The 18255-nt window shown below is 43.9% G+C and overlaps 1 protein-coding gene across 1 annotated transcript in view; it reads left to right on the top strand.

The window, feature by feature from the left end:
* Positions 1–18255, top strand: part of pik3r3b (phosphoinositide-3-kinase, regulatory subunit 3b (gamma)) — a 272303-nt gene that overhangs the window by 105741 nt on the left and 148307 nt on the right. The window contains exon 4 of the mRNA XM_056278061.1: positions 14276–14407. Within this exon, the coding sequence (XP_056134036.1) occupies positions 14276–14407 (132 nt within the window). The remainder of the gene's footprint in view (positions 1–14275; positions 14408–18255) is intronic.

Below are 18255 nucleotides of genomic sequence, written 5' to 3'. Positions count from 1 at the left end.
CTCGCTCATGCACACACACGTATGCAGTATATGTACACACTCTCATGGACATGTAATCACACAGTCATACTCTCCCTGAGCTAAAAAAAAAAAGGTGTGAGGATCCCTCAGAAGGCTGTCCGAACACCCTGGCAGACAGACAGACAAAGAGACACACAGTCCCTGGAGCCCTAAGTTATCAACACACAGGTCCCTTTTGTTTATCCGTCATATGCTGGGCCCTTCTCCGGAAGTCACACAGGTCTCTGCTCTTCCTCTCATCCTGGTGAGATGAGGCAAACCCATCACAACTTTAGAACGAGGGGAGGCGAAGCCTCTGTGGTGCTAACAAAGAAAACTTAGCGCTGCCTTACTGATAATGAATCATATTTGACGAAGTGGACTTATTCGGCATTTGTTTTAGGGTTCATGTCCAACTGAGCCTTAATTTCATCAATGTTTTCTCAGACGCACACACACACACACACACACACACACACACACACACACACACACACACACACACACACACACACACACACACACACACACATATATTGAGGGTACTACCACAGAATCCAAAAAGTTGATTTTTCCATTCAATGTCAATTAGGCAGTACTTGATTTTGTCCCATGACCACAGCTCTGTGTGATCCAGTTTCAGAGGACTTTGTGATCCTCACCAAAGCAGACTGTACTAACGGTCAGCAGTACACATGAAACTACTGCAGACCGAGGAGATGATGCAGTATTACACGGTCATTGTCTTAATATTTTGCTTCACATTGCTGATGTAATGGAATTTGGATATATTTTTCCATTGATTTTTTTTTCTTCTTCTTCTCTTCGTGTCTGCTTGTTGTGTCCGTTTAACTGAGAAGATTCGAACGTGTTGCACAGATTTGGTTTTGGAAGTCTGGGAACTCATGAAAGCAGCTTCAGGAGGTCTCGGCTGTTCAGCCTTTGTCTTCAGGAGAGACAAATTGAGCATAAGTGCTGCGATCAGACTGAATGCTGTCTCAAGCTGACACTGTGAAAGGGAAATGTATTGAAGAGTATGTGAGAGACAAGCAGCTCAACCAGTTCGTCTGAGACGTGTGCTTTTTTATTTGGGTCAGTTCGTTCTCAGCAAAACTGAATTCTGATGAAATGTGCTTTGAACTTGACAGGAATGGTTCCTTTCTTGTTCTCAGGACACATGCTGATATCTTTTCTCTCCTCTTTCTCTAGTTCTTTTTCTGTTCTGCCTGCATCTTTATTTTCCTCTTTTCTTCTCTCTCTCTCCTCTCTCTCTCCGCTCTGCCCCCTCTCTCCTTCTTCTCTCTCGCTCTCTCCTTCTCTCTCTCTCCCCTCTCTCTCTCTCTTTCTCCTCTCTCCTTATTCTTCTCCCTCCTTCTCTCTCCTTCTTCTTCTTCTCTCTCGCTCTCTCTCCTTCTTCTCTCCTCTCTCTCACTCTCCTTCTCTACTCTCTCTCTCTGTGTCCTCCTGTTGCATCTGAGTCTGTCTTGTGATGTGAGTGTGTGTGTGTGTGTGTGTGTGTGTGTGTGTGTGTGTGTGTGTGTGTGTGTGTGTGTGTGTGTGTGTGTGTGTGTGAGCAGAATGCCAAGGACAGATGGGTAGACAGAGGGGTGAGTGGGTTCACAGATGAGCATGCACACACAGATACACAGGGAAAAACACAAACACACTTTTTTAAACATGCACTTACACGATTGGATAAACACAGTATCCACAGGAACACTCACAAACACACACACACACGGAGACAGGCGCACATGCACGTAGCTGTGGCGACATGCTGACAAGTGCTTGGCTTTATGCTATATGTATACACTGCAAGTTGAGTGGGTTTAGACCAAGTCCTCACACACACACAAACACAAACACACACACACACACACACACACACACACACACACGGTTAAACCCTGAGACCTTAGCCCTGTGGTCAGTCAGGAATGAGTCTCATCATGTCACTATTTTCTTCTCCCTTTTCCCTCAACCTCTGTCCTTTCACTGTCCACACTCTTTATTCTCTCTTGTCCTCTTTTGTCCCTAAATCTGTCTTGTTTGTCTCATTATTTCTCTTTCTGTAGCAGTAAGTCACTCTCCCTCCTTCTCTCTCTCTCGTTGGTTATCAAGAACTTGCTTCATGTGGGCCCCTCGAGGCCTTTAGGTTCCTGAAAAATGCATGTGTCCATATGTTCACACGTACTGTGCACAGACACACACACACAAGGGACAGACTTTGATAGGGTCTCATCTCATTATCACCCACTCAGCATGTGACGAAGCAACAAGCGTTTGCAGGGCAGGGCCAAGTGGGTCCAGGTCCAGCAGTGCCATGCCGGGTCATCAGGGAGAAAGAAACTGTTCACTTGAAACTGTTGCAAGGATATCTCTCAAAGTGGAAAAATCCACACAAAAAAATTGTGATATTTTATTTTGCATGAAACTAAGCGATAAATTGTTCTTTATTCGCACGCTGCCGTTGCAGCACTAATCCATTTATTTCATATAGAGGCCATTTCAGTAACTTTTCAAAAAAAAAAAAAGGGTAATTGCTTTCATTGAATTGTCAGAGTACATACTCAGTCACTGGGAAGTCTGCTGCAGGAAAGCCCCCAGAGAAGGCACCAGTGTGAGTTCCCAGGAAGAGCACCCCAGTAAAAAAACCAAACTGCTTCCTTTCACAATTAAACACCCCTTTTCCAATTAGAAATGACACATGGGTGTATTTTCATGGAAAACCTGTCTTAGGAGCGGCTGCTGGAAAAATGGATCGTGTTTTTTATTTGGAATCACAGCGAGACGTACAACTTGATAAAGCCCACTGCAAAGAAACGTCTGTGAAGACTGACCCTCCGCCTCGGCTGTAACGTCTAATGCGGCCTGCGTGGTGCCCTTCACGGACCCACAACACCGTAATTGGAAATGACACCTTGTCTTTGATCCCAGGTGTTCTGTCTGTCTGGAGCTGCCACTAAATACAGGTAGTGCTGGTATACACGTCCTCTGTGGACACCGAAAGTCAGCACAGCCCGTAGGTCCTACAGAGCACCTTGTCTTGCAGCCCCAACTCACCTCAGCCTAGCAAGTCTCTTCCCCTGCAGTGCAGCCGAATGGCTCGGTGCTCAGTCGTCCATTTGTGGTCCATTTGTACAAGGAAACTCCGCGGTGTGAGTGTTTCTTTGAACGTAACCCCCCCACCACCACCACCACACACCCCACAGGGAGCATTTGTACCGGCACTTTGTGTCACGAATTCGAGCGTCATTTCGATGTCGGCTGGCCGGCAGGTCTTAAAGAAGGATTTCAGCTACTTCTGCTTGCAGTGGCTTGGCTGAATTTTAGGTTGGCTTTGCTACCAATATGTGAGTTTCCAGTGGCAGACAAGAGTTAAGTGTGACTAGAAGTATATGTGTTACGTAGACTAGCGGTTTCCAGCTATACACTATGAAGAGCCGTATGTATAAATGTCTTCTGTCCTTACCAACACCTGAACTTCACCCAGACAGGGGAGGGAGGACTCATGAGCGAGGTCAGTCATCGTTGTGTCGTATTGGCATGAAAACCTACCTACACTTGACCCCGAGAGAAAACAAGGATTTTCTGTCATTTACTTGCCTGTTAGAAGCATGGTTGACTATCACTTTTACATGTTCGGTGTCCCAGCATGTAGTGGAAGGAGTTAGGTGATGCATCTGAATTCGTTTCTGCAGGATGGAACAGTCTTCTTCTTCTTCCGGCTTGTTCCCTGTTTCTCAGGGGTCGTCACAGCGGATTCTTGCCCTCTGTAGCTTTCTGTCTGATGCGTCCCTCTTCTGCGGTCCAACCCTCCTCGTGTCCTCCTCTATCTGGTCTCTCCATCTTTTCCTTAAAAAAAAAAAAGATGAAACAAGAAAGATGTATGCAAGATGGAACAGCTTAGTTGATTAAAACAGCACTAGCCTTGGCTTACCGAGATAGCATGTGTTGTGTCGAGGCCTATCTATTGCTTGTAACATGGCCCTAAAATAAAAAAAAATTAAAATTAAACATCCCATGGTTGGCTGATTAGCGCTCATGGTTACTCATATGGCTCTGATTTGTGGTAAGATTTTAAAGGAGATGAGCGCATCATACTTTAAGTGTTGCATAGCTGCTGTAAGCCCTGATATTTTCCACTAGTGTAAGATTAACTTTAACATTACTGTTTTTATAAAGTCCATCACCTCTGATATCTGTCAAAACCCTACAAGACTTTACTTTTGTACGTGTGTGTGTGTGCGCGTGTGTGGTTTTGTGTGCGTGTATGGGTGCATGCCCAAGCATATGCCCTGCTTAGTTTGGTTGGCCTCAGATAACCTGTATCATGCGACCAAGTCCTCCTGACTTTTCAATTTTCTACACACACATCTCTCTCTCTCTCTCTCTCTCTCTCTCTCTCTCTCTCTCTCTCTCTCTCTCGCTCGCTCGCTCGCTCGCTCGCTCTCATTTACCCACCCCCTCTCTTCCTCTGCCTCTGCCCTAAACTGCCTTTTCGTCTTTCTTTTGCTCAGTAACTATCATATTATTTAGTTTCTTTCGTTCTTTCTGTCTCTTTCTTTCTTTCTGAAGCACATGTTGCCACAAACACCCAGACACCACTAATGTTGTCACCCTGACTATCTCTTTCCCTCTATCAGAGAGGTATGAACCTTCTTTCCCTCTATCAGGGAGGTATGAACCTTCGTTCCCTCTATCAGGGAGGTATGAACCTCCTGCAGCTATCTTCCTCAGTCAGAGTTCAGGAGACTCGGGGTGCCATTTTGAAATGGACTGCTGCTAAATCAAATGCAACACCGGTGTGCTCCTCAACTCCACTTGTATCTTGTCAGCTTTTCTGTGAGTGGAAGGAAGGTGCTTTAAAATCCATACTGACGTTTGTGGGGAGAAAGTTATCCAAAATAGTAAGTGCAAGTTGGTGACCGGACAGCATTTTGTAATGGAAATGGTCTTTGTTTCACGTGTGATTGGGACTCGGAGTAGAAACACTGCTGCTACCTAAGGAGTGTTTAGTCCATATAGTGGGTACATACAATATGATTTAACATTAGCAACATCTTCACGGATGTTTAATGTAGTTTAGTTGTGTTTTCAGTATACAGAAATGAAGTGTTGTGTACGTTTTGAGACACTGGTATTCAGATTATAGATGTTTTATTAATTTTGAGTACTATACTTACAGAATACTTAACTAACAGAATACTTACATGGGTGGGACTACGTGTTCACATTTCTTTGATGGGCGAGCACGGGCTCACACAAAAACTGAAAACCCGAATGGGAGGAAATTGTCTTTAAAAAGGTAGGCTTGGGCTGCAGTCTGCAACTAAGCAACAATAACACACATGGAAAACAAATGATTTGCCACAGTAGATTCACTCTTTGCATTGGAATTCATGTATTGTGTGTGTGTGTGTGTGTGTGTGTGTGTGTGTGTGTGTGTGTGTGTGTGTGTGTGTGTGTGTGTGTGTGTGTGAGACTGTGCATAGTTCTGCTGTGTGTCGTGCATTTACACTTTGCTGTCATAGCCTATTTCTTGTTCATGCAACATAATAGGAATAGAAATAGTAAGGTGAGGTCAACTGAAAACCCCCCATGGTGAAACGTATACGCCCTGGCGCTGACCATCTCCCTAATCAAGATTCATCATATGGTCTTTTAAAACTTAGAAAGTGCACGTACCATATGTCGGTGGAGCGCAGCAGAAATGGGCAAATCATCAAGACATACTGAGATAATGACATGGGAGATAAACCAGCAACACCAAGGAATGAGCAACGCTGTGACATAAATCAAACCATGGCACAGCACAACTGTTTCACATGTGTCTATTGAAGATGTATTCTAAATGTAATCCGAATAAGTTACTCTTATTGAGTAGCTACATTACTTATTACATTTAGGACGGAGACTGACAGGTGAGCTGTCCAGTGGTTGGACTTGTTGCAAACAGTAGATTAAAGGTGATCGGTTGGAGCATTCAAGTGGTCCCTGTTGTGATATCACCAAAGGTGCGATACCGAAATGGCCCGTAAAATTGTGATTTTTGAATACAGAAATTTTAGCAAAATGTGACAGTATCAAGGTTTAATATTTCCCCATCTCTGAGCTGAAGTGCTGCTGTGCTTACTTACGGGAGGGCAAGGGAAAATCTGTTTATTATCCTCGCCAGGCGGATAGCCTGGCGGGGATTATGCCTCTGTGTGTGTGTGTGTGTGTGTGTGTGTGTGTGTGTGTGTGTGTGTGTGTGTGTGTGTGTGTGTGTGTGCGTGTGTGCGTGTGTGTGTCCGCGGCTAATCTCGCAAACTACTGGACCTATCAGTAACTTAACATTTTTTGTGCACAGTTATGAGTGTATGTTGAAGAGAGCCTCTCGTGGTTGTGGTCATTCAAAATCTTTGTTAAAGGTTTGTTCTCGGTATCGCCATTCCCTCTCTCTTCATTCACTTTCTAGCTCGCTCGACTGACGCTATTCTCTGCTCCTCCCTGATCTAAGTCATCCATGTGTGTGCGCGACTCACATCTGCTGTTGACTCGGATCAGGCAGTGACACGATCAAAAGTTACTGAAAGAATCCGATCATCTAAAAAATGCGAAAGTTACAAGGGAACAACTTCCTCTAGGTTGCAGTCAAAGCAGGAAGTGTAGCATGTTCTTGTCGCTGCCCAATCTGAGTCAAGTGTAGATGTGAGTCGTGCATGCATGACCGTAAATGGGTTCCCAGTTTTATTATATTATGAAAATAAAGAAAGGGTTAGAGTCAGACCAAAGTTGTCACATAGAAAACCTTTTCATTTTGAAAGTGGAAGTTCGTATTGGACTTGGTTGCATGCATGCGAGGGTCCGCTTAGGAGGCTGCACATCCACAGACTGACAGGTGAAACGTTTTTATTAGACAGATTTTTTTAGCTTGCGTTTTGCATATTAATCTTTTTACCTCCTTATTTCCCGTTCAATCGACTTGGGCGCTGCACAAGAATCTTATAATGGCAGGAAAAAACACTGGTTTTTCTGTCTGTCCATATGTGCGTACCTGCTACTCGCATACTACTGGGCCTGCCAGCCCAATACCTTTTTTGCAGTTATGACTGTATGATCAGGGACCTCTCATGGTTGTGGTTCAAAACCTTTGAAAAACCTGTTTTACATCGCAACTGAGAGCAAACTCCTCAGCTGGTTTTTCGCCTAAATGCGAGCACCGGGAAGGGAGAGATTCGCTCAATGTGAAATTGAGGTCTCTTAATACCAGAAGTGTATTTCTCCACACTACCCCGGACCTGCACTCAGGCTTACAGCTAGCACGCGTTATGACATTCGAGATTTTCTAGTCTACAGATCTTAACAGTAGATTTAAAGAACGGGTGACCTTCCTGGCTTGAAGTAGCAGGTTGAGCAGATCACAACCTGGATTGTATCAATTTGGGTCAAATATCAGCACTCACTCAAATGGTTGTGCAGTTCATTGTTAAATACGATACCTCCTGTGTCCTGGAACCTATATAATCTATATCTGCCTTCAACTTTGCAGTACCACAAAGAAAACCAATGCTGGCCAGCAGACTGCTGAACGATTTAATATACTGAAATACTGAAAACGACTAAACTATATACCAACACTAATCAAATACTGCTGTAACACAAATAGTCCCCCATACTAACAAAGTAATATCACAATAAGCATGCTTTACTTTAAAGAAACTATCAACCAAAACAACATACAATTTACATAGCAGTTTTGCCACGTTGCAAAAGCTTTCACTGGTTGCTTTTTTTTCCCCATGAGCGGTTTCTTTTTCTGACAAACATTTCAAAAGAAGCAAGTACACCACCGAGATAACCCATCTGAACCCATTTGAATCCCCCTCCCCTTTAAGTTTTCTTGACACCCCGGTTTTCTCCGTTTGAGTCCCCGATTATTTGATTTGTGCGCTCATTAAATCGCTGCCATTGTTTTGCCACGGTCTAACTGCTCGATGACTCCATCGCGGTGCAAAACATTCCCCCCCCCTCCATTTTCTACAAACCTACACCCCCCGAAAATTGTTTGTTCAACTCAATCAGTGTGCTGTAATCAGTTGGAGAACAGATAATCACACTGCTTTTGTAAGGTAATGAGATTCTTATTGCTGCTGCACAGTCTCACACACAGAGACAGACATTATTGCACACACACACACACACACACACACACACACACACACACACACACACACACACACACACAGAGGTGCACAGTCAGAGAACCAGAGAGAGACAATTTTGTGTATTGAATTAAAAGTGTAACTTTATCTGATTAAGCCTTATTGCCGTCATAGATGACCTCATTGTGTATAGTAAATATGGTATTGTTTTTTTTTTCTCCCTTTTGTCCCCCCCCCCCCCCTCTCAGTTGAATCTCACTGTGGCTCAAGTTCAAGACCCTACATCTTCCCTTTGTGAGTTGCTAATGTTGCAGCCTTGGCCAACTTAGATTCTGACACATCAGTCGCCAGGTCCTTCACTGGGTCACCCAGACACTCGCATGTCTACAGCACGTCTCACTGACGGTATACTGTACCTGTACCTCCACAGTTAAGATAAGGTGCTACACTCATTGTTCCGGCCTTTAAAGCCACTTTCCTCCGACCTCAACAACAATTTCTAAGATTTGTGAACAAGCCTTGCATTTTGTCCTGCTTTTCACCCTGGATTTCCTTGAGGTGTAGAGTTTTACACTTGTCAGACTTTTTCTTTGGCCCTCTGCCCACCCTTTCATAGCTGTCTGATCAATAACGAGAATAGTTGATTTTGAAAACATGACAAAAAAAATAATAATAAGAGAACTTCTCTTTTATAACTCGAGGAATGTATTGATATGTAGTGAGGTAAATTAGTCCCCCATTTTTTTCTTCTTTTGTTACTTTGTTACTTCTTTTGTGACTCTTTAACTTGGACTATGCCATCTTTTTAAGAGACGTTCTTGAACGGGGCATACCTCCTTTCGCGGGCATACCTCCTTTCGCGGGGCATTCAGAAAAACATATCTAGGGAGTGTCCGGGTGGCGTGGTGGTCTATTCCGTTGCCTACTAACACGGGGAATCGCCAGTTCGAATCCCCGTGTTACTTCCGGCTTGGTCGGGCGTCTCCTACAGACACAATTGGCCGTGTCTGCAGGTGGGAAGCCAGATGTGGGTATGCGTCCTGGTCGCTGCACTAGCGTCTCTGGTCGGCTGGGGCGAAGGCCGGGGGGGGGAGGGGGAACTGGGGGGGAATAGCGCGATCCTCCCCACGCTACATCCCCCTGGCAAAACTCCTCACTTTTGGATGAAAAGAAGCGGCTGGCAACTCCACATGTCAGCAGCCCTCCCTGGATCGGTAGAGGGGGTGGGGCGACCGGGACAGCTCAGAAGAGCTGGGTAATTGACCAAGTACAATTGGTGAGCAAAAGGGGGAAAATCCAAAAAAGAAAAACATATCTATAACATAATCAATGTACATACTGCACCTGTACTGTCTTTACACCTACCCAAACAGTCAGAATGTTCCAACCTTTACTCCAGCGAGTGGTGATATGTATGCCTGTGAGCGTGTGTTGGCGTACGTGTACGTGTACGTGTGAGTGTGTGTTTGTGTTTACGTGCCGGCTTCTGACTTGTGTACTGAAATGTAGACGGAACTGTCCAAGGTCATAGGAATGATATGGGTTTTAAAAAAAAGGTTTTCAATTAAATCCCTGTAGTGTCCTGGCCTTCAGGGGCGTTTTATGGTTCCAGTGGTCCAGCAAGTGATATGACACCAGACTCTGCAGTCTCACAGAGGAAAAACTGCAGACAATCATGCACACAGATTGTGAACTGTGTTACCTACATACATGACCCCTGCATCACAGCTCCAAGAAACCCCTCTCACACACACGTGCACTAACACACACACACACACACACACACATTCACGTACTATGACAGTGCACTAATTCAAATTTGCAAGAAACACAAGACAGATGGACATGAAATAACGCATGCACACATTCAGGGCACCCAACCACACGGTGATCCAAGCTAGAATCCAGCCATCATTCTGGTTGTCAATCGATTGCAGACACCAGATGCAGCCGTCCAATATAGGCACCGCTCTTGACTATTGACCCATCTCCAGGCCATGCAGTCATTCACCTGTACATTCATTTATTTCTCTATAGACGGACTACTAGCTCATCTTTGATGGGGAAGGATGGGGAAAAGTGTGTGTGCATATGTTTACCCTAGTTTTTCTTCATTTTTTGTGTTTGGTGTGTGTGTGTGTGTGTGTGTTTCTCAAGGGAGAATGAGTATGGTGACACACTGGTGTTGCTTGTGGTCAGAGTCACTCCTTAGTTCTCCTCAGTGAGGGGATTTGATTAAAGCTGCAGAGGTCTCAGTCAAAAATCACCCCTAATACACGCAAGCCAATGAGAATGACCCGAAGTTCTGACTGGTATTTCACCAGCAAGAGTAGACAACATAGAGTCTATCTCTGTCTGTCTGTCTGTCTGTGGTTCTCAAATAAAATTGCACCAAATGTAACCAATTTTTCAGCCTCTCCTTGAGCTTCTGTAATATTTGCACACATGAAGACATGGACAAACACACACACACACACACACACACACACACACACACACACACACACACACACACACACACACACACACACACACACACACACAAGCCATTCTATCTCCCCCACTCCGGCCATGTCACCCAGCATCCTTCAGGAGTGGTGGTGTCCTAACCCTCTCTGTCCCTTGGCACTCACACTTGACCTGGATTACAGTGTCCCTGGCTCTAAACCCTGTTTAAGCTGGCATGTGGGACACTGGCACTGGAAACACGGTTGAAGCTAATCCTTTTTGCTGCAGATTAAACAGCTGTTTGTTATCTTGGATGCTACATGTCCTCTCCTCTGAGAATGAGCTGAGTGGGTTCATAAGGTCAAAGGGAGTGGAAGAGAGTTTGAGCTCTGAGGGTGAATGAGTGAGAGGAAAAAGAAGTGTTGGCGATGAGAGGAGTTTTTGAGAAGAGAAAAAGGGTATGGTACTTTCCTGGATTGTGCAAAAACCAGTGGAGCAGAAAGGAAACAGGCAGCCTGGGAGAAAGAGAAGCAAAGAAGGACAAAAAATGACATAACTCAAATAAAAATGGGGAAAGCAAAGGGATGGGTCCGGAAAGCCTGCAGAGAGATGAAAAGGACAAATGAGAGCGAGAGAGAGAGAGAGAGAGAGAGAGAGAGAGAGAGAGAGAGAGAGAGAGAGAGAGAGAGAGAGAGAGAGAGAGAGAGAGAGAGAGAGAGAGAGAGAGAGAGAGAGAGAGAGAGAGAGAGAGAGAGAGAGAGAGAGAGAGAGAGAGAGAGAATTGACCTGAGGATTTCTCATTCCCAATCTCTGTGGGAGCGGTGTAATGATGTGTCATTGGCGGTGGCCCCAGAGTCTGTTTTCATTAGGTGTGATTAAACCAGCCCTGCTGACGGAGGCCTGTCCTCTGCCTGCATGGTTAACTGCAGGCTGGCATACTTGACCTCACCCACCATACATAATCCATCTGGAGCGGGGCCTCTTTAGCTTTTTAAGTAAAGGACCCAAATTGAGTCAATTTAATCTCACCCTTGGACCCGGGGCTTTAGGGTTAGTGAAGGATTACTTACATCAGTTTGCATAAAATTCACACTTGGAAATACAAATTGCAATATGCAGACTAAATTATTTACACACAGATTATGTTGGCCTTGGATTGTTACCAGAAAATTATACACCAGATTGCCTGTGGTTTAAAAATGTTGCCAGATGCTATTGGATTTATAAAAAAAAAACCCAATCAGAAACAAAGTGATGCACTAAAAATGATTATTGTTTTTTTTGTTTGTTTTTTTTGTTTGTTTTTTTTTTGGAATCAAAGCCATGAAAACTGTATCGGTACCAAAAATCAGTTCTCAATGTTGCCGTCAGGTCCCCCCACAGAGTCACTGTATAACCAACTCAAATTACAGGCTTGCATATTTTCAGTCTTATTATAGACATGAAGTTAACCATTGCAAATTAATTAATGCATGTGTTGGTATCCAGAAACAGTCTGTTGCTACAATAACAAGTTATTCGTTAATCTAGGTATTATAACAAGTATGATGTCAATGCTGCAGATGATTTCTACAGTGTAGAGTCCCTGACAAGCCAGTGCTGTTACTGGATACTGTCTCATACTTCCCCGAGTTGTTTTCAACCATGTTAAGCAAGTATGGTTTTTTAGTCTTTTAGTGTCCATGTCGTGAATACTAACCATGCTTTTACACATGGCCAGCAAATCTCTACATTGCAAAGAACACTGGCCATGATTATACAGTCTCAATTTCATAACATTTTAGCAACGCACTAGTAGTGAACTACTTTAATATGTTTATTTCTGACATTGTGGTCATTTCACATCCTGTTCACGTACAAAAAAAAAGAAGCAGAACATTGCCAAACTCTGAATTCTTACCTACTGCCAATTTCTGTGCAGTCCCGAATTATAAACGGCTTCACCCTCATTTGCAAATACACTGCAAATTCCCCGCAGCTGTTTTAACCTCTAAAACAGAATTAAACAACGTGTGAGAATCAGAAACGACTAGCAGCTCATATTATGGCAAGGCCTTCACGAGACAGTCGTATACTTTCAGGGTCTTTGAATCAGCCTGGCTCTTTGGGCAGTGCTAAAATGTACTCGGTTTGGACTCTGGCATAATCAAATCCCAAGACAAACCCATAAACTGTAATGTGGGCTCCATTGCCAAAATGCGAAGAGGTCACCTATTGACATTAATGTGCTTGGGGTTTACTGGCCTGTGGTGATTGGTTAAGTTTATTCAGCCATTAGTTAGAGAGGGAAATCAATGGGACTTAACAAAAATTTGACTCCAGAGGGTCTGGCATATGGTGCAGGGGTGTGGGTGGTGCAGGAGCAAAGGATGGAGGAGGATGGGAAGAAAGAAGGGGCAGAAGGGAAGAGGAGGATGAAAAGTAGAAATGAGGAAAGAGAAGCAGAGGTGGAAAAAGAGTGGAAAAGATGGAGGGACCAGAGGAGAAGGAAGGTGGAGAGTTGGAACAGTAAAAGTGTGGTGAGAGACGGAGAGAGAAAGAAGAAAAGTGGATAGGACAGTTGAGTCAGAGGAGGAGGAGGAAGGGGGGAGGGCGGGGGACTAGGGTTGGAAAGATAAAGAGGGACAGGGGGAGGTGAGGGAATAGGAGGTCAAGTAGGAAGAAGAAGGAGAAAATCTGGGGGATGAGAGGTGAGGAAGGGGTGCAAAGGGGGGAGGACAAATGGAGAGAGATGAGAAGGTTAAGGTGAGAGATAGAGGATGAAAAAAATGTTGTGTTTAGTGGTTTGCCCTTTGCTAATCTGTTAGAGGAACACACACTTAGACGCACAAGCAAGCTTGCTGTCTCTCGTTTTGTCTACCGGCAAACGGTTTTGTACATTCTCTTTTGTGTGCATTGCATCCGAGCTTCTTTTTTTTTTATCGGTTGTTAAATGATAATATTCCTGTCTCCCAGAGCTATCTGGCCATGAGACTTTATACACTCATGCCATCAAGATCACAGGAGACCCGATCCCACGAATTTTGAGATAGACTTTTTGACAATCATCATACTCACAAACCCAGTGGTCTGTGCTTGTGCTTTTAAAGAAAGCTGGAAAGGGAATCAATCGTGATTTTCACCATTCTCTCTCTCTCTCTCTCTCTCTCTCTCTCTCTCTCTCTCTCTCTCTCTCTCTCTCTCTCTCTCTCTCTCTCTCTCTCTCTCTCTCTCTCTCTCTCTCTCTCTCTCTCTCTCTCTCTCTCTTTCAAGCTCTCAAATTGTGCAGAAAAGTGTCTGTCACTGGCAAACACTTTTCTGCACAATTTCAACGGCGTGAATGTGAAAACTACAACCCTTGGTGTTTTTTTGCCACTACTTTTCGGTGCGGCAAGTTGGAAAAGAAAATGTGGATAACAATGCAACATACAGTTGTGTTAGGGAATGCTGCTGAATATGAATAGAGACTGCAATTCACAGATTGTCAGCCAGCAAAGTCACAGGTGGACACTTTCGTGCCCAATTTCAGCAACATTTCAGAGATGCACAGACTAGATATTGTTGAGAAAAGTGTGATCGGTTCCCTTTAACCTAAAATACTATGCAATCATAAGGTTATTAGCCATATACATTTTATATATTCATATAGCTTTTGTACCCTTCACTTCTACGCCTGTGTATGTCTTCTCTCTTTCTCTCAGACCCAGTGACGGTAGATTTGGACCAGTATGAGTTGGGAGTTTTAACTGACACTCTGAGAGACTTCCTGCTGGACCTGCCCAGCCCCATCATTCCAGCCGTGGTCTACAGCGAACTGGTGTACACTGTACAAGGTACAGTACTCTGCAGTACTCACTGGTCTACAAAATACAGCACCGGTTTTGGTGCACTTTCAGGTTGAGCTGCTGACTTGTGACTTGAGTAACACTGTTTTTTTTATCCCTGTGTCGGATGAAGGCAACCAAGGGATGCCTGACTGTACATTACATTAATAGTGCACATAAAACAGCCTGAAAGCCAAGGCTATACCATCATGATTTTCAACATCATCTCTACATATATAGTCCATTAGCAGCCATAATACTGAGCTGTCTTGTGTGTCCCTCAAACGCTGCTAAAATTGTGTGGGAAAAGGGATTAGTAGTGGACGTCTGTGAATTGGAAAACTACAACACTAACTTCCTGGTTTGCTGCTACCTTTAGTGGGTGGAATGCATCAAAAAAAAAGAGGCCAAATTTAATGAGTAAATACGAATAAAAATGCGACATTCAGTCGTAGCAAACACCCCCATATAAAGCTGGAGATTCCCACCAGTAACTCACTGGCAGACGCGTTTCCACATCATTTCCGTGGCATTTCGGAGAACCACAGGAGACTGCTCAGTATTATGGCTGCTAACCGAGTGTTATCCCTACAACATATCTATGGAGAGATAATGTGAAAAACCATGAATGTTTCTCTTTAGCTTGACCATGAATGTTTCTCTTTAACTTGACCCTGAGCACCCTCCTAAGCGTGTACGTACTTTTCCGCGACTTTGGATTTCATCCAAGGCAAATTCAATGGCCAAACGTGTGTGGTTTTGTTTTGTTTTTGTTGTGTTTTTTTTTTTTGGTCTTATCCTGCTGAGTAGACAAACTTTACTGGACACAGCCAAAATTACCCAGCAGGTGGCTGGTGACTGCGGCTTATTTACCCGCCAGCTGTAACTTCAGTTGTGTCTTCTTTGTCTCTGTTTTACTCCACCCCTCCCGTCGGCTGAACCCCGTCTTGAACTTTACCTTAGCCCGGGGTTAGACAGAGTGCATGTTTGCTTCTGTCACTTAGTATAAGCACCAACACTTGTCACAACCCACAGATTTTTGCCATATTTGGATGTAAAGATGACATGGCTGTGCTTTCATGTCAGCATCGGACTTTTGCTAATCTCTTGACATCTTCTAATGCAGTAAAAATCTGCTACCCAGGAAAGGAGAGGAACCTGTTGGAAGGCTTTTGGCACCGTGCCAGCTTCTTTCTCTTCCTGTCTCTCTCGCTCTCTCGCTCTCTCTGTCTTTTACATAGCTGACCTGCCTGTCTGCCCTTTCACCCCCCCACTGAACCTCAACCCAATGTTCGCCGGTCTCCCTGGCTTTTAGGGACTCGGAGTCTGTTCTATTTTTCATGAACTCTCCCTTGACATTCAGAGCTTCGTGCTTTCTGTGGGCGGTGTGCGTGCCTATGTGTGCATGTAAGGAAGAGTCAAACACAGACAGACTGACGGACGGCTACATGGAAGGACAAGTGTATGAGTGTATGCTTATGCCTTTGTCTGAGGGGAGGCAGTGTCAGGCTTTGCAGTCAGTTCACACCAGCTCCCTTGTGACCTCCACCCAAAACATGACCCTGTTACAGCATTTGCCATTGGCTTCGAATGCAAACCCCGTTTGCACTTGCATTTATGTTAAGTGCTTTTTCTCTTTCTTGATCCTTGGCCCGTTAAATGGCAGCCATCTTTTTTTCTCTTATTAATGGAAGCATTTTTACGTCAGGATAAACCCTTGTGAAACGACATCAAGCATTGTGTGTAGGTTGTTTCAGGTTAAGCCCATTGAAATTGAACTGATTCAGAATGGGGGTCACTTGAAGAACACAAAGTCATTTGTTTGGCGAATCAAAGGATATTATGAAAAAGAGATTTGAGGGCTGAAACATTTAATTTGTACAGTAAGGATAAGTCATGTAATAACATCAAGAGATCCCTGAAGAATAGAGTATTTGCTTGCAGAGCAAGTGGATGAAAGCAGACTTTTTGGGTCCAGATTCATGATGGTGCTTTTGTTCACTCCACTCCCATCTTTCCTTTTGGACCATTTTAGGTTTTAAACTTCCTCCACTGCTGATTGCTGGATGCTGCTTACATTTCTAAATAAAAACTAGTATTTTAGATGATATATTTTCATTTCGCTGCACATGGTAAGCAGTTTAAGTATCATGTAGTCAGTTGTCCATTGTGCCAACCTGACAGGGACAGAATGGTTTGTTGTTGCTTTGTTTGTTGTTATTGCTCTTTTCCTGTCTAATTTCTCTCTGCTGTCTGGGGTTGTTTTTTTACCCCAGCTAGTGACTGTTTTATTTGTTCAGGAGCTACAGCATCTTCAGTAAGACAGCATCAGTAGACAAATCGGATCAGCCAGGAGTCAGGGCCCTCACTCTTTTGTACATCTTCCTATCAAAGTTGATCATAGTTAACAGGTTTTTAGAAAGATGTTTCTACAATAACATCAGTAATTTATGGAAGAGCATTTAATTAAAGAGCATTTAATCAGTAAACAAAAGTTGATATTCTCTCATTGTGAAGATGTGCCTTAACTACCAGTCTTCACACTTGAGCTGTAAATTTTCACACGACCTCCACAATCCTTTTACGCTGAAGAACTACTGTGTCCTATCGTGTTCACACCAACATCTGAAGTTTGGGTCATCTATGGGGTAAATGCTTTTAAGGTCACTGAAGAAAAACATGCTTCCAGACCTTTAAAAAAATGTTTTTCACTTTATAAGGTTAGATATTGCTGTGGCTGCTGACCTCAGCTCTAATGCTATGTTTGACACTGCTCCTTTTCAAGTCTCAGGCTGTTCTGGTGTTAAGATGTGGTACCAATGGGCAGCGTGGTGGCCCAGTGGTTAGCACTGTTGCCTCACAGCAAGAAGGTCCTGGGTTCGAACCCCAGGCCGTCTCAGGTCCTTTCTGTGTGGAGTGTGCATGTTCTCCCCGTGTCTGCGTGGGTTTCCTCCGGTGCTCCGGTTTCCTCCCACCATCAAAAAGACATGCATGTTAGGGTTAATACTCCTGTCTGTGCCCCTGAGCAAGGCAATGGGGAAAGAACTGGAGTTGGTCCCCGGGAGCTGTAGCTGCCCACTGCTCCTATATATTAGGATGGGTTAAATGCAGAGAACAAGTTTGATAGTAACCTGTACAATGATAAAATAAAGTGGCTTTCTTCTTCTTTCTTCCAATGTCCACCCAAAAGCCAAAGTGGCCACAAGGCTAAACCCTTTTCCAGAGTGGTTGGCTGGTACAGTAAACTCCCACAAGAACATTAGTTGAGGCACACAGCCAACACTTTACTCGAAAGCAATCCAGCTGGTGTGTTGAGTACACTGTCGACAACTTACATGCTATTACAACAAAATAGTCACATTTATGTCTACATTAAAGATGATGGCTGGTCAGAAAACAGTTGGAGTTCCTATATATCACTGCCACAAATGAGCTACGGCGCCGTAGAAATGTGTCCCAAATACGGTAATTAATTGCATCTCAGCTGTTGACATTACTCTTTCCAGCCTAAATTTTAGGGTGTGAGTTGTTTAGCTGTTTGATAAAATTCTACAAGCAAATCACTTACTCAGTGTAATATTCATTAGCTTATTTATGTATATTTGTATCCTCTTTGTCCAGATTCACTGCTGTAGTACACATGATATTTTGTGTGGTGATTTGTATGAACTTGTCTCAGCCACCAACAATACCAGGGCTGCCACTGCAGATACAATCACTTACCTTGGTTACCATTATTATACAAGGAAAATACACCCTGAGGTTTCTGTTGCAGCAATTTAGGTTGTTATTGGTTTTTTACGTAAAATGAGATCATTTGGCATCAGTGAATTAGGCTGCATGTAAAGATATTACCG

The sequence above is a fragment of the Lampris incognitus genome, chromosome 3 (assembly GCF_029633865.1).
Source record: "Lampris incognitus isolate fLamInc1 chromosome 3, fLamInc1.hap2, whole genome shotgun sequence".
Classification (NCBI taxonomy): Eukaryota; Metazoa; Chordata; class Actinopteri; order Lampriformes; family Lampridae; genus Lampris; species Lampris incognitus.
The sequence above is the reverse complement of the archived record's forward strand: the minus strand, read 5'-3'. Positions and strand labels throughout refer to the sequence as shown.